A 12,527-nucleotide genomic window follows, 5' to 3' on the forward strand; every position below is an offset into this window, starting at 1 on the left:
TAAGTCTAACCCATTTTTATTTTTTGTTGGGTTAGCTACTTGCCTACTAATTTTTCCAAGTGAAAATAAATCTGTAGGTTCAAAATGATTCAGCATTTCATTTGAGTGAACCACAAGGACCTATTTATTAAACATGTTCATTATTTCTTAACAGTTTGTCAATGAGAATCACAAACACTCAGTCCTGTTTCTAAAGCAGGTCACATCTTGGCAGGCAGAACTAGGATTCCAAAAGACCCAAAGGAGAATATTTCGATCCATAGTATCGGATAGCCCTTTTGCCAGAAAAAAAAAACCACCACCCTATATTGGGTACAGATTGGCGACAGGAAATCTTAAATGCTCCAGCTTTTGCAGAAAAACAAAGGACAATAACCATCATCCCTCACCCTACCCAATGCAGGACAAGGCAGGGATTGGAAATTAGTCTTTAATCATTTGAAATAATACCCAGTATAGTTTGTGTAGAGTCCAAGCTCTAGAAGACCTGGCAAACCCAAGACCAAATTGTTAAACAAAAAGTTCTAGGTCATCATAGGACCCTGTTTTTATTGTCTTAAGTCTCTGCCTCCTCTACCCTGCAGGCTCTCGGCCTCCTCTACCCTGCAGGCTCTCGGCCTCCTCTACCCTACAGGCTCTCGGCCTCCTCTACCCTACAGGCTCTCGGCCTCTTCTACCCTACCCTACAGGCTCTCGGCCTCTCCTACCCTACCCTACAGGCTCTCGGCCTCTCCTACCCTACCCTACAGGCTCTCGGCCTCTTCTACCCTACCCTACAGGCTCTTGGCCTCTTCTACCCTACCCTACAGGCTCTCGGCCTCTTCTACCCTACCCTACAGGCTCTTGGCCTCTTCTACCCTACCCTACAGGCTCTTGGCCTCTTCTACCCTACGGGCTCTTGGCCTCTTATGTCCTATAGTCAACACCTCTTCTAGCCTACAGTCTTGACCTCCTCTAGTCTACAGTCTTTACCTCCCTTAATTGTTAAATCTTAACCTCCTCTTGTCTCAAGTCTTAACTAGACCATGCGCTTCTCCAGTCTTAAATCACTAGATACATGTATAATCATATGAAAGTGCAGATTCACACAGATCTGCATCAAATGAAGACATACCAAACTGAGGTTATTTAGCAAATTTGCTTTTTGCACCAGCTGGAACACCGATTTTTTTATTTTTTGGAACAGGGTTAGATATTAAGTCACACTGCATATTCTTGTTAGTCTACAGATGAGCAAGATGAATTGAAGCATCTGGAATGCACAGAAACAACCTTTTTTGTTACCAATCTAAATAAACATTGTTTGGTGTACACCAGATTCACCAATTTTGCTTCATCTGTACTTCAACAGCCCCAAGAAGGCACAAGCACATGCTGAGATAGAGAATACTTCTCGTACTTCCTTCCCTTCACATCCCGGGCACTGCATCTGCTGGGGGCTCTCAGTAAGGCAGAGAGTGCTGACATAGGGAGACTCAATTATTAAGTCAGATTGGCTACCCTTAGCCTCCCTCTCGTGGATCTTATTATTGATCTCCAGCTGAAGTTTGCACATCTGCTCCTGCAGCTCATTTATCAGATTCACTACCGACTGTAAAAAGTTTAGACACACAAGTCAATCAGGGACATTTGCTGAAAAATAAAAAAGGAATATAATTTCCTACCCAAGAATGTCATTGCTGGAATTTAAAGGATAACAGACTAAAGCAGTGCATCTGTGGATCTAGTTATCCAGTAGGCATGTGTAATAAAATCAGAAAGAGGACAGGTCGACTGGAAATCTTTTAAAGGAGAAATAGACCTGGAAATGAGTATGGTTAGATATGCTGTATTATACAGGTATTGGACCTATTATCCAGAATGCTCTGGGTTTTCCAGACAAGGGCTCTTTCTGTAATTTAGATCTTCATACCATAAGTCATGTAATCATGTAAACCCAATAGTCCAGTCCGACCCAGAGTACAAACTACTGTTTTATTATTACAGAGAAAAAGGAAATCATTTTTAAAAATGTAGATTATTTGGATAAAATTGAGTCTATGGGAGGCAGCCCTTTCCATAATTCAGAGCTTTCTGTATAAACAACTTCCGGATAACGGACCCCATACTGGATTTTCTGTACCAGCCCACAAGCTCAGCAGCCCTATAAAAGAAATGATCCAGGCCTCCCTAGAAGCTCTCCATCTTGGATCTTTTGAGTGTCAGTGGCTCTGCACATGCTCAGTGGGCTCAGGGCTGCCATTGTGAAGCTAAGGTTAGGGGGCGTGGGAAATCATCAAGCAGAAAATAATGGTTTGCCGTAGAAGCTGATGCTACAAGGACGATAATTATCTTCTGAGCAGACGGCACATTAATTACTAATAAACCTAATTACTAATAAAATGCGAGCCGGAATTATTTACTACTAAATCTTGCATTGTAACTTTCATATCATATATATATATATATAAAAATGTGTATATGATATGAACATTCTGAGTGGGTCCCAAAGCTCAGTAAGTGACAGCAGCACGAAGCAGGTGCAGTGAATCAGCAGAAAAGAAGATGGGGAGCTACTGGGGCATCTTTAGGGGCACAGATCTTCCTTGCTAAATGGCTGTAGAGGCCTTGGGCTGTTAATAAACCCTGTTAATAAATGTTGCAGTAGAGAGAAATAAATGTGGCCTAGACTCTATTAGCAATGGATAAAAGAGGATTAAACAGCTGAGAAGAGAAGGGATAGGGAAGGGATAATCCTCCATGTGTTGTCTCCCCATAAATAGACCATAAAGAAAGAACGCAGAGCTTGTTATGTGCTGAGTAATCCCCATCCTCTGCTTATTTGCATGGAAGCATTCAGCATAACCCACACCAGCTATACCGCCTGTCTCAGATGAGGGATTCTCCAAAGGCGCCGGATATTTACAGCCTTGGTGCCATTTAGGTGTATACAATAACCCTTGCAACAGCTACGGGTGATACTTCAACCGAGGCAAGCACCATGGCAGCTCACACTTTCAGCAGTCTAAATAGTCATTTGAATTTCAAGATGTTGACCATGGATGGAGCCAATAAAGGGACATTTCTTGTAATTAGGGATGCACCGAATCCAGGATTCAGTTCCCGATTCGGCCTTTTTCAGCAGGATTCAGGATTGGCCGTATCCTTCTGCCTGCCGAACCCTAATTTGCATATCCCTATTTATAGTACAAATGAAATATAGAATATATTTGTATTTTAGGTGCAGCGTGTGCACAAAAATCCTTTTAGCGCACACTTGCACACCAATATGGACCCATTTGTGGGGCTTATTTATAAACATTGGGCAAATTTGCACTGGGGCAGTAACCCATAACAACCAGTAGTAATTGGCTTTTTGGTTGAACAATGAAAGCAAATATTTGATTGGTTGCCATGGGTTAGAAACCATTTGCATTCCAAACTTAGGAACGGTCCTAGGAAAAAAAACAAGATAACTGGCATCAATTAATCTGATTTAGGGAGGATACAGATACCAGCCAACCAGCATTAAAGGTTGTTCTCCTATAAATGAACTGTTAATATGATGTAGAGAGTCATATTCGGAGACAATTTGCAATTGGTTTTCATTTTTTATTTATGGTGGTATTTGAGTTATTTAGCTTTTTATTCAGCAGCTCTCCAGTTTGCAATTTCATCAATCTAGTTTCTAGGGTCCAAATTCCCCTAGCAACCATGCACTGATTTGAATAAGAGACTGGAATATAAATAGGAGAGGCCTGAATAGAAAGACGAGTAGTAAAAAGTAGCAATAATAATACATTTGTAGCCTTACAGAGCATTTGTTATTTAGATGAAAAGAAAAAAGAAAAAAAGAAAAGAAAAGAGTCAGAAGAAGAAGGGAAATTATTAAACAATAAAAAATAAATAATAGAGAGGAGTCTAATGAAGGAGTCTAAAGGCAAATGCATTGTGGGACTTGTAGTTCCTTAACAGCTGGAGAGCCAAGGTTGCAGATCCCTGCTTTAACATATGAAAAGTTGTTTTTTAAAGGCGCAGCTAAAATAATGAAAGCAAATGCATGATTGGTTGCTTTGTGATACTGCACCGCTGCCAGCTTGCTTTTGCCTGGCTCGTTAATTTAAGGGGTGGTTTACCTTTAAGTTAACTTTTCGTATAACATAGAATGGCTAATTCTAAACAACTTTTCAATTGGTCTTCATTATTTATTTTGTATAGTTTTTTTTTTTAATTATTTGCTTTTTTCTTTCGACTATTCCAGCTTTCAAACGAGGGGGTCATTGACCCCGTCTAAAAAAAAAAAAAAAAAAAAATGCTCTGTAAGGCTACACATTCATTGTTATTGCTACTTTTTATTACTTGTCTTTCTATTCAGGCCTCCCCTATTCATATTCCAGTCTCTTATTCAAATCAATGCATGGTTGCTAGGGTAATTTGGACCCTAGCAACCAGATGGCTGAAACTGCAAACTGGAGAGCTGAAGCGAAATAACTCAAAAACCACAAATAATAAAAAATGAAAACCAATTGCAAATTGTCTCAGAATATCGCTCTCTACATCCTACTAACAGTTAACTTAAAGGTGAACAACCTCTTTAAAGGAGAAGGAAAGGCTAAGCTTTATCAGAAAGATCTATATAAATACACCAGTAAACCCTCAAAGTAATTCTGCTCTGAGTCCTCTGTCTAAAGAAACCCAGCATTTCTTTCCTTCTATTGTGTACTCATGGGCTTCTGTATCCGACTTCCTGTTTTAAGCTTAAACCTCCAGGGCTAGGGCTTGAGCATGCTCAGTTTGTTCCTCTCCCTCCCTGCTGTAATATGAACCCAGAGCTATGAGTGAGCAGGGAGAAACTCAGGCAGGAAGTGATGTCACACCAAGCTAATATGGCAGCTGCTATCCTACACAAACAGAGTTTATAGAGCTGTTTACTCCGGTATGGTAAAGCATTTGTAGAATATAGTGTTATAGCTTACACTATTGTGGCTAATCTATTATCTTACCTTCTCCTTTAAATCTTTTATAACGTTTTTACTGTGACTCCAACTCACCATTTTAAAACTGGTAGATTATACGCCAATAAATTATAGGAATCGTTAGGAGGCATGTTTCATAGCTTCACTGAAGCAAGTGCAGTCTGCAGCAGACATCCACAACTACACTGCTAATTAGTCTTCCAGATCATAACTTGATATTGTGTTAAACCAGAAACCTTTAACACAAATCCTACTAAAGCCACAAACACACAGCCACGGGATGGGGGAAACAAAGGGAACAAACGGAACTCACTTCTGCTTTACTGTGCGAATCCTCAAAGTTAATCTTCTCCTTCTCGAGGCCGGCCAGCTTGATCTTGAGGTCGGAAAGCTCAGCCATGAGATCGAGCTTCTGGGTTTCCAGCGAGGTGCGACTCAGAAGCTCCTGAGAGCAGAAAAACAAAATAGTTCATGAGCAACGCGGGGTTAAAGGGGAAACTAACACCACCCTATAGATATATATATATATACCCTATACAGAAATAGATTGTTTCCTCTTGGGCTGTGACAGGAGCCAATGAACTGAGCAGAGAAGCATCAGGAGGCGCTTCTTGACATGAGCAGCCAAACAGATACTATACAATGATGTCAGCAAAAGTGCCCTTTCTGCTGCTTCATAGTAAATATCGGTCATTTCATGCTGCAGTTGTTAAATTGGATGCATCTGGGTTTTACACGGGGGTTAAATTATTCCCTTATGGTTTTTGGTATCTAATGCCATCAGACCAGTAAGAAGGCAATTCTGCTTTGCAGGGTAGACGAGGAATCATGGCGGTTATGTTATATAAATCACCAAACCTGCTACTAGTAGCTCATTCCAAAAACATCTCATACCTCCCAACATTTTGAAAATAGAAAAAGGGACAAAAAGATTTTTGGACCACACCCATTTTGTGGCCACACCCCTAATTACCATGTTCATTTTACAAAATTTGGCAGGTTATGAAAGTTTGAACACATTTCTGTGGTTTTTAGGTGTTATTACAGTTTTGATAATGAAGGTGAATTGGTCTTTAAGCTGTGAGTTGCAGTTTCCCCAAGAGACCTGCTTATCTTAAATTGTTACCAAAGTATCTAAGTGCAGCCAGGGTAGGACTGGAGCCTTCGGGCCCACTGGGGCTGCACAATGAAGGGCCCTCCTGGAAGTCCCCGGGGACCCCCTCGGACTGCTGAATTCCCGGAATGCATGAAAAATGGTGCCGATGCGCATGTGCAAAAACGCAGTGACGCGAATGCACGTAAATCCGCATACACAAAGAATTTCAACTCAAGCCTTCGGGCCCCACAACAAAGGGCCCTCCTGGCAGTCCTCGGGTACCCATTCCAACCGATAAATTCCTGACATACGCATGCGTGAAAAACCACGCTGACGCGCATGTGTAAAAACGGGAATACGCGTAAATCCGCATGCGCAAAGAATTTTCGAAAAAGGGGGGCCAGGTCTGAGGGTTGGGGCCCACCGGGTTTTTTCCCCGGTGTCCCGCTGGCCCAGTCTGACCGAGTGCAGCTGCCACATATTATAGGCTCTCTGCCAAAGTCAACTAAGTTTGAAACATAGTGGGGCTCATTTACCAACACTGGGCAAATTTGTCCAGGGGCAGTTACCTATAGCAACCAATCAGTAATGAGCTTTTTAAAGCCAGCTGCAAGTAAAACAATGAATGCAGCAATTGGATTGGTTGCCATGGGTTACTGCCTATGGGCGAATTTGTCCAGTGTTGATAAATGAGCTCCAGTATCTTTTTCTGGCTTTTCACTACAGGAAATCAGAGATTTCAGTAACAATCCGGGACTGTGGGTTGAGCGGTCAAAATCTTGACTGTCCTGCGTAAAAAGGGGACAGTTGGGAGGTATGACATCTGATTGGTTGCTATTGGTTACTATACCTGGTGCCTACTTTTCACCTCTTATTCAGGCCTCGTGGGCCCGCTCCCCCAGCAGGACATGTGGGCGCCGGCCCTTCCCCCCGCCCCCCGGTGGGCCCTGGACACTGCGTTTATTTTATTACCCCAGAGCACTGCTGTACAACTTTTTATATGTAGTTCCTTATACGAGTGAGCCCATGGGATTTAGCTATAGATATACTGTATTTAAATATGTTGGTGTCACTTTAAGCAGGTATGTTAATGAGAAAATTAATGAGAAAATTCCTAAAGCACAAGCTCATAGCGTTTGATAAGTCCCTGCTTGTTCTTTTTTTTTTCCTGTATGTTAAGAAGTTATTTCTTAAAGTTGATGGGGGAAATAAATTGCAGATGTTAAACCTCCCAGATTTATGTACATCAATCTATAATTTCACAATACATTATTTATAACGGTTTTAACGTTTATTTGCAAACGAAAGCAGCAGCTGTCCCTTTCTGCACTGCTGGTTCTGATTTAGCGAAAGTCAGTCTTCACAGCTCTGTTATCAACTGGCTTCTGTTCAGTAGTCACAACCAGCAGTGCAAACAATAGCTAGAGATGCTGTTCATTAATGTATATTGTCCACAAGCTTAAAATGACACTTTTTATTAGGCAAGATTTTATCCTAGGGTTTACATCTAGTGATGAGAATTTCTCTCGCAAATTTCCCATGAAATGGCGAAAAATTCACAAAAAAGTAGTAAATTTTTTTTTGAAATCTATAATTTTCGCAGGTGTTTTGCGGCGAAACACGGAAATTCTCGCCAAGCATATTCGCCCATCACTATTTACGTCCCATCAATATTACAGGTATTCTGTTATCCAGAAAGCTCAGAATTACGGAAAGGCCGTCTCCCATAGACTCAATTTTATCCAATTAATCCAAATTTTTTTTTTTTTTTTTTGTAAACAAATCCTTTTTCTGTGTAATAATAAAACAGTAACTTGTACTTGATCCCAACTAAGATATAATTAATCCTTATTGGAGGCAAAGCCAGCCTATTGGTTTTATATACTGTTGTACATGATTTTCTAGTAGGTATGAAGATCCAAATTACAGAAAGATCCCTTATTCAGAAAACCCCAGGTCCTGAGCATTCTGGATAACAGATTCTATACCTGTACAATATAATACAATATTTTAGACTTGATAAACAAGCACCCTGAAGATAGGAATCAATTTCAAGGGTCAATATTTACAAGAGGGATATCCAACTTGAAATTCTGCAGCTCTTGTTGGACTACAGGTTATCCTTGCCAGTCACAGAGGATGCTGGGAGTTATGGTTTTAGCAGCTGCTTCAGTACAGTAAGCCGGACGTCTCTGTTTATTGCTCACATTCCCTAAGCACAAATTCAAAACACACTCGTTTTCTTAGCCGTCGGGGCACAGGGTGAATCACTCAGGAGCCAATGATCTGCAGTCCTTTGGCTTCCGACCCCTTTGCTACAGCCAGAGACTAACAAGCTGCACATTTCCTAGCTCTGCTGCTTATTTATATAGAGAGTAACTTGCACCTCTTTAAATTCACTCTCAAGCCTACTGTTAACCTAATGCGATACAATGTGTATGTCCAGCATAACAAGATAGTAGCAGGGAGTAGCCATTTCCATAGTGCCCTGGCTAGATTGTAAGCTCTTTGGGGAATGCATTCCATTCTGCATGTTTGCCCCAGCCTTGTGCATGGGTGTATGTTTCCCAACATCAGACTAACAATAATACTGTTTTATTGCCCAACAGGGACTCAGGCACCCCTTCATTCAGTGCTAATGTGAGGGAGGGCCCTAAACTATATAGGGGGTCCCTTGGCACATACTGTATCTGCTCTTACTTAAAGGGGTTGCTCACCTTTAAATTAACTTTTAGGATGATGTAGAGAGTGACATTCTGAAACAAAAGGCAATTGGTTTTCATTTTGTATTATTTGTGGTTTTTGAGTTATTCCGCTTTTTATTCAGCAGCTCTCCAGTTTACAGTTTCAGCCATCTGGTTTCTAGGGTCCAAATGACCCTAGAATTAATGAACTGATTTAAATAAGAGACTGGAATATGAACAGGAGAGGCCCGAATAAAAAATAACAATAACAATACATTTGTAGCCTTACAGAGCATTTGTTTTTTTTTTTAGATTTGAAAGCTGGAAAGAGTCAGAAGAAGAAGTCAAATTGAAAAGCTGCTTAGAATTAGCCATTCTATAACATATTAAGGGTCAGGGCACACGGGCAGATTCGGGAAGATTAGTCGCCCGGCGACAAATCTCTTTTTCGGGGTGAATAATCTCCCCGAACTGCCTCCCCTGCCTTCCTGCTGGCTGAAATGAAAATCACCGGTGGGATGGCACTCTGAGCGATTCCTTTTCCGAAGTTTCCTCGTGAGGCAATTTCGGGCCACTTCAGAAAACGAATTGCTCCGAGTGCCATCCCCTCTGCGATTTACATATTAGGCGACTAATCTCCTCGAATCACCATGTGTGTCTCTGCCCTAAGTATGATGTAGAGAGGGATATTCTGAGACAATTTGCAATTGGTTTTCATTTTTTATTATTTGTGGTTTTTGAGCAATTTAGCTTTATATTCGGCAGCTCTCCAGGTTGCAGTTTCAGCCATCTGGTTGCTAGGGTCCACAATACCCTAGCAATCATACATAGATTGGAATAACAGACTGGTATATGAATAGGAGAGGCCAGAATAAAAAGAGGAGTAATAAAAAGTAGCAATAACAATACATTTGTAGCCTTACAGAGCATTTGCTTTTTTAGGTGGGGTCAGTGACCCCCATTTGAAAGCTGGAAATAGTCAGAAGAAAAGGGCAAATAATTAAAAAAGAACTTAAAAAAGAAATAATAAAGGCCAGTTGAAAAGTTACTTAAAATTGATCATTCTATAATATACTTCTTCAGGCGACAAATCTCCCCACAATGCCTTCCAGCCGGCCAGAATCGAAATAGCCGGTGGTATGGCACTCGAAGCACTTCGCTTTCCGAAGTCGCCCGAAGTTTCCTCATGAGGCCACTTTGGAAAACAAAGCGATCAGAGTGCCATCCCGCCGCTGATTTATATTGTAGCTGGTGGGAAGGCATTGCGGGGAGATTAGTCGCCCGAAGAAGAGGCGATTTGTCGCCAGGCGTCTGAATCTCCACGTGTGTCTCTGCCCTAAGTTAATATAAAGGTAAACAACCCCTTTCACTAAAAGGTATGGAGTCCCCATCAAAATCGTTTTAGGGCCCCCTTTTAGAAGAAGATATTTTTTGTAAAGTTATATTTAGTCTTCTTACCAATCACTGCTCAACTGGGCCCCCCAAGTAGGAACAAGATGTGCCGCCTCTCTAGTTACACCCCTGGCTGCTGCCACCCAAGTGGATGTGGCAAAGGCTCCTGATGCTTTTGGTGGTGCACAAGGACCTACCTTGGAAGGAACTCACAGCAATAAGTGGTCATTAAGATGCAATTCAGATGCTCCGATACGTATCAGTCTCCCCAGGGAGAAAAGCTTAGTTCCTTTGTACTGTAAAGTTAATATCCAGTAAAATAAAGTAACAGCCTCTGCCCTGAGCAGACAAGGAAATGGCAAGAGGGAGCAGCCGTCTCTCCACTCGGCCATACGCTATATTCAGGAGATAATTAAAAGCCAGGCAACCGCACATCAGCTAATCACAGGCTTGCTTATGCATCCACCTTCCTAACCAAAACTGCACCCGAAATAACAGCCCGAGCTCCATGCAAATAGGAAACAAATGTGCCCTGTACAGAGAGAGAGAGAAGAGACAGAGCTCGGCACAAACTTAAGGAACAATAAGAATGCACAATCCACATGTTCCCCTATTTAGCCTGCCAAGTAGGGAGGCCTTTTGATGCTCACAATTTACTGATGGGACCCAGGGCTTTTATATTTTTTGATATTCGGAGGCCAAGTCCGACGTGTCTCTCGTCAGCCTGGAAATATCCCGGGTATTTTTGGGATCTCTTAAGTGCAGGTCGGGCAGCTCCTCGCACAGGGCGATGCGATTTATTAGGAGCTAATTGGACAGATCGGACATGAGATGTTAATGAGGCTACAGGGCGTTAGACTGTAATCTCACAATAATTAGCGATTGCTGGGATGGACGGGTTGATGATAGAAAGATAGAAGCAGAAGACAAAATTAAAAGTTAAATGCAACAGGTTTTGGGCAGGGAAGTGTTTTCTCTATGGGCACATGAAGCACATGCCTAGTGTGGCAGCTCTAGGAGTGACACCTTAGGTGCCTATGTAGATTTTTTTTCCTTCAACCACCTCCGAGGTAGTGACGGGCTAATAAATTAGCCAGGCGCGAATTCACTGCAAATTTCAGCGTTTCGCCGCTGGTGAATTAATTTGTGAAACTCCCGTGAAAAATTCGCCGGCATCAACAAAAATCACAAAAAGTCGATTGCGTCAAAACCGTTGAGCATCAACATTATTTGGACACCCAGTGACTTTAACACTGGCGTCAACATTGACGCAAATTTCGTGGGAAATTCGTGAATTTTTCGTCAAAGTGAAACGGGAGAAATTTGCCCATCGCTACGGCTCCCAGCCCTTTGTCCGACACTTGTGGGTAAATCTAGCAAATCAGCTGAGTGAGGCACCCTTCTTCTACTAACTATAATGTAGGGATGCACCGAATCCACTATTTTGGATTTGGCCGAACCCTTCGCGAAAGATTCGGTCGAATACCGAACCGAATCCGAACCCTAATTTGCATATGCAAATTAGTTGTAGGAAGGGGAAAACATTTTTTACTTCCTTGTTTTTATAACAAAAAGTCATGCGATTTCCCTCCCTGTCCCTAATTTGCATATGCATATTAGGATTTGGTTCAGCCAGGCAGAAGGATTCGGTCGAAACCTGCTGAAAAAGGCCGAATCCCGAACCGAATCCTGGATTCGGTGCATCACTACTATAATGCACAACCAGATAGAATAGGGGCAGGTAAGGCAGACATTAACCACAGACCTTGTCCCATGGTCCCACACTAATCTAGCACCCTTCGTGGGAAGCCCCACCACTTCTGTGAAACTCTGGGCCTCCTGTCTTGACAAGGTCCCTGGTAGGATTTCTCCCTGCCACCCAACCCCATCTGTATTAAAGGGGTTGTTCTCCTTTAAATTAACTTTTAGTTTGATGTAGAGAGCAATATACTGAGACAATTTGCACTAGTCATTTAACCCCTTGGTGGTTGGCCAGCCAGCACCTAAAGCTCAGAAATGCAGCAAAAAAAAAAAAAAGCATATCAGCAGAGTAAAACTGTTAATATCAAGAAAACAAAAAATTTAGAGAATATACATATGCATTTACAATTTTACTTTCATTTTAATTCCCTTTATGGTGACGATAATCCACTTTGGGAAGCATTTGCCAAACATTTTCGGTACAAGGTGAAATGTAAAGGTTAGAGAAAGGCGACCAAGCACATGCCAGCAGCGAGCTTCCAATGAAACGTTGTGCAAGTGTTCATATCGTGTCTGATCCAGGCTGAGCGTCTGCTGCACAAGTGGAAACCTAGACACAACAGTAAAATATTCCGAAAAGCTGCCAAGGACGGCAACTGGAAATTCAGCTGATCTGCTACACGATGCACAGGCTCAGCT

At 41.9% G+C, this 12,527-nt stretch overlaps 1 protein-coding gene across 13 annotated transcripts in view; it reads right to left on the reverse strand.

Moving 5' to 3' along the window:
• LOC108713799 (liprin-beta-2) overlaps positions 1-12,527 on the reverse strand; it is a 93,545-nt gene that overhangs the window by 30,304 nt on the left and 50,714 nt on the right. For 9 of the 13 annotated variants that reach the window (XM_041589902.1, XM_041589896.1, XM_041589900.1 and 6 more), the window contains 2 exons: positions 5,269-5,400; positions 1,400-1,591 (listed from right to left, as the gene is read on the reverse strand). In XM_041589902.1, the coding sequence (XP_041445836.1) occupies positions 1,400-1,591; positions 5,269-5,400 (324 nt within the window). The remainder of the gene's footprint in view (positions 1-1,399; positions 1,592-5,268; positions 5,401-12,527) is intronic. The other 4 variants (XM_041589903.1, XM_041589904.1, XM_041589906.1 and 1 more) reach the window with 1 other exon arrangement.

The sequence above is a fragment of the Xenopus laevis genome, chromosome 4L (assembly GCF_017654675.1).
Source record: "Xenopus laevis strain J_2021 chromosome 4L, Xenopus_laevis_v10.1, whole genome shotgun sequence".
Classification (NCBI taxonomy): Eukaryota; Metazoa; Chordata; class Amphibia; order Anura; family Pipidae; genus Xenopus; species Xenopus laevis.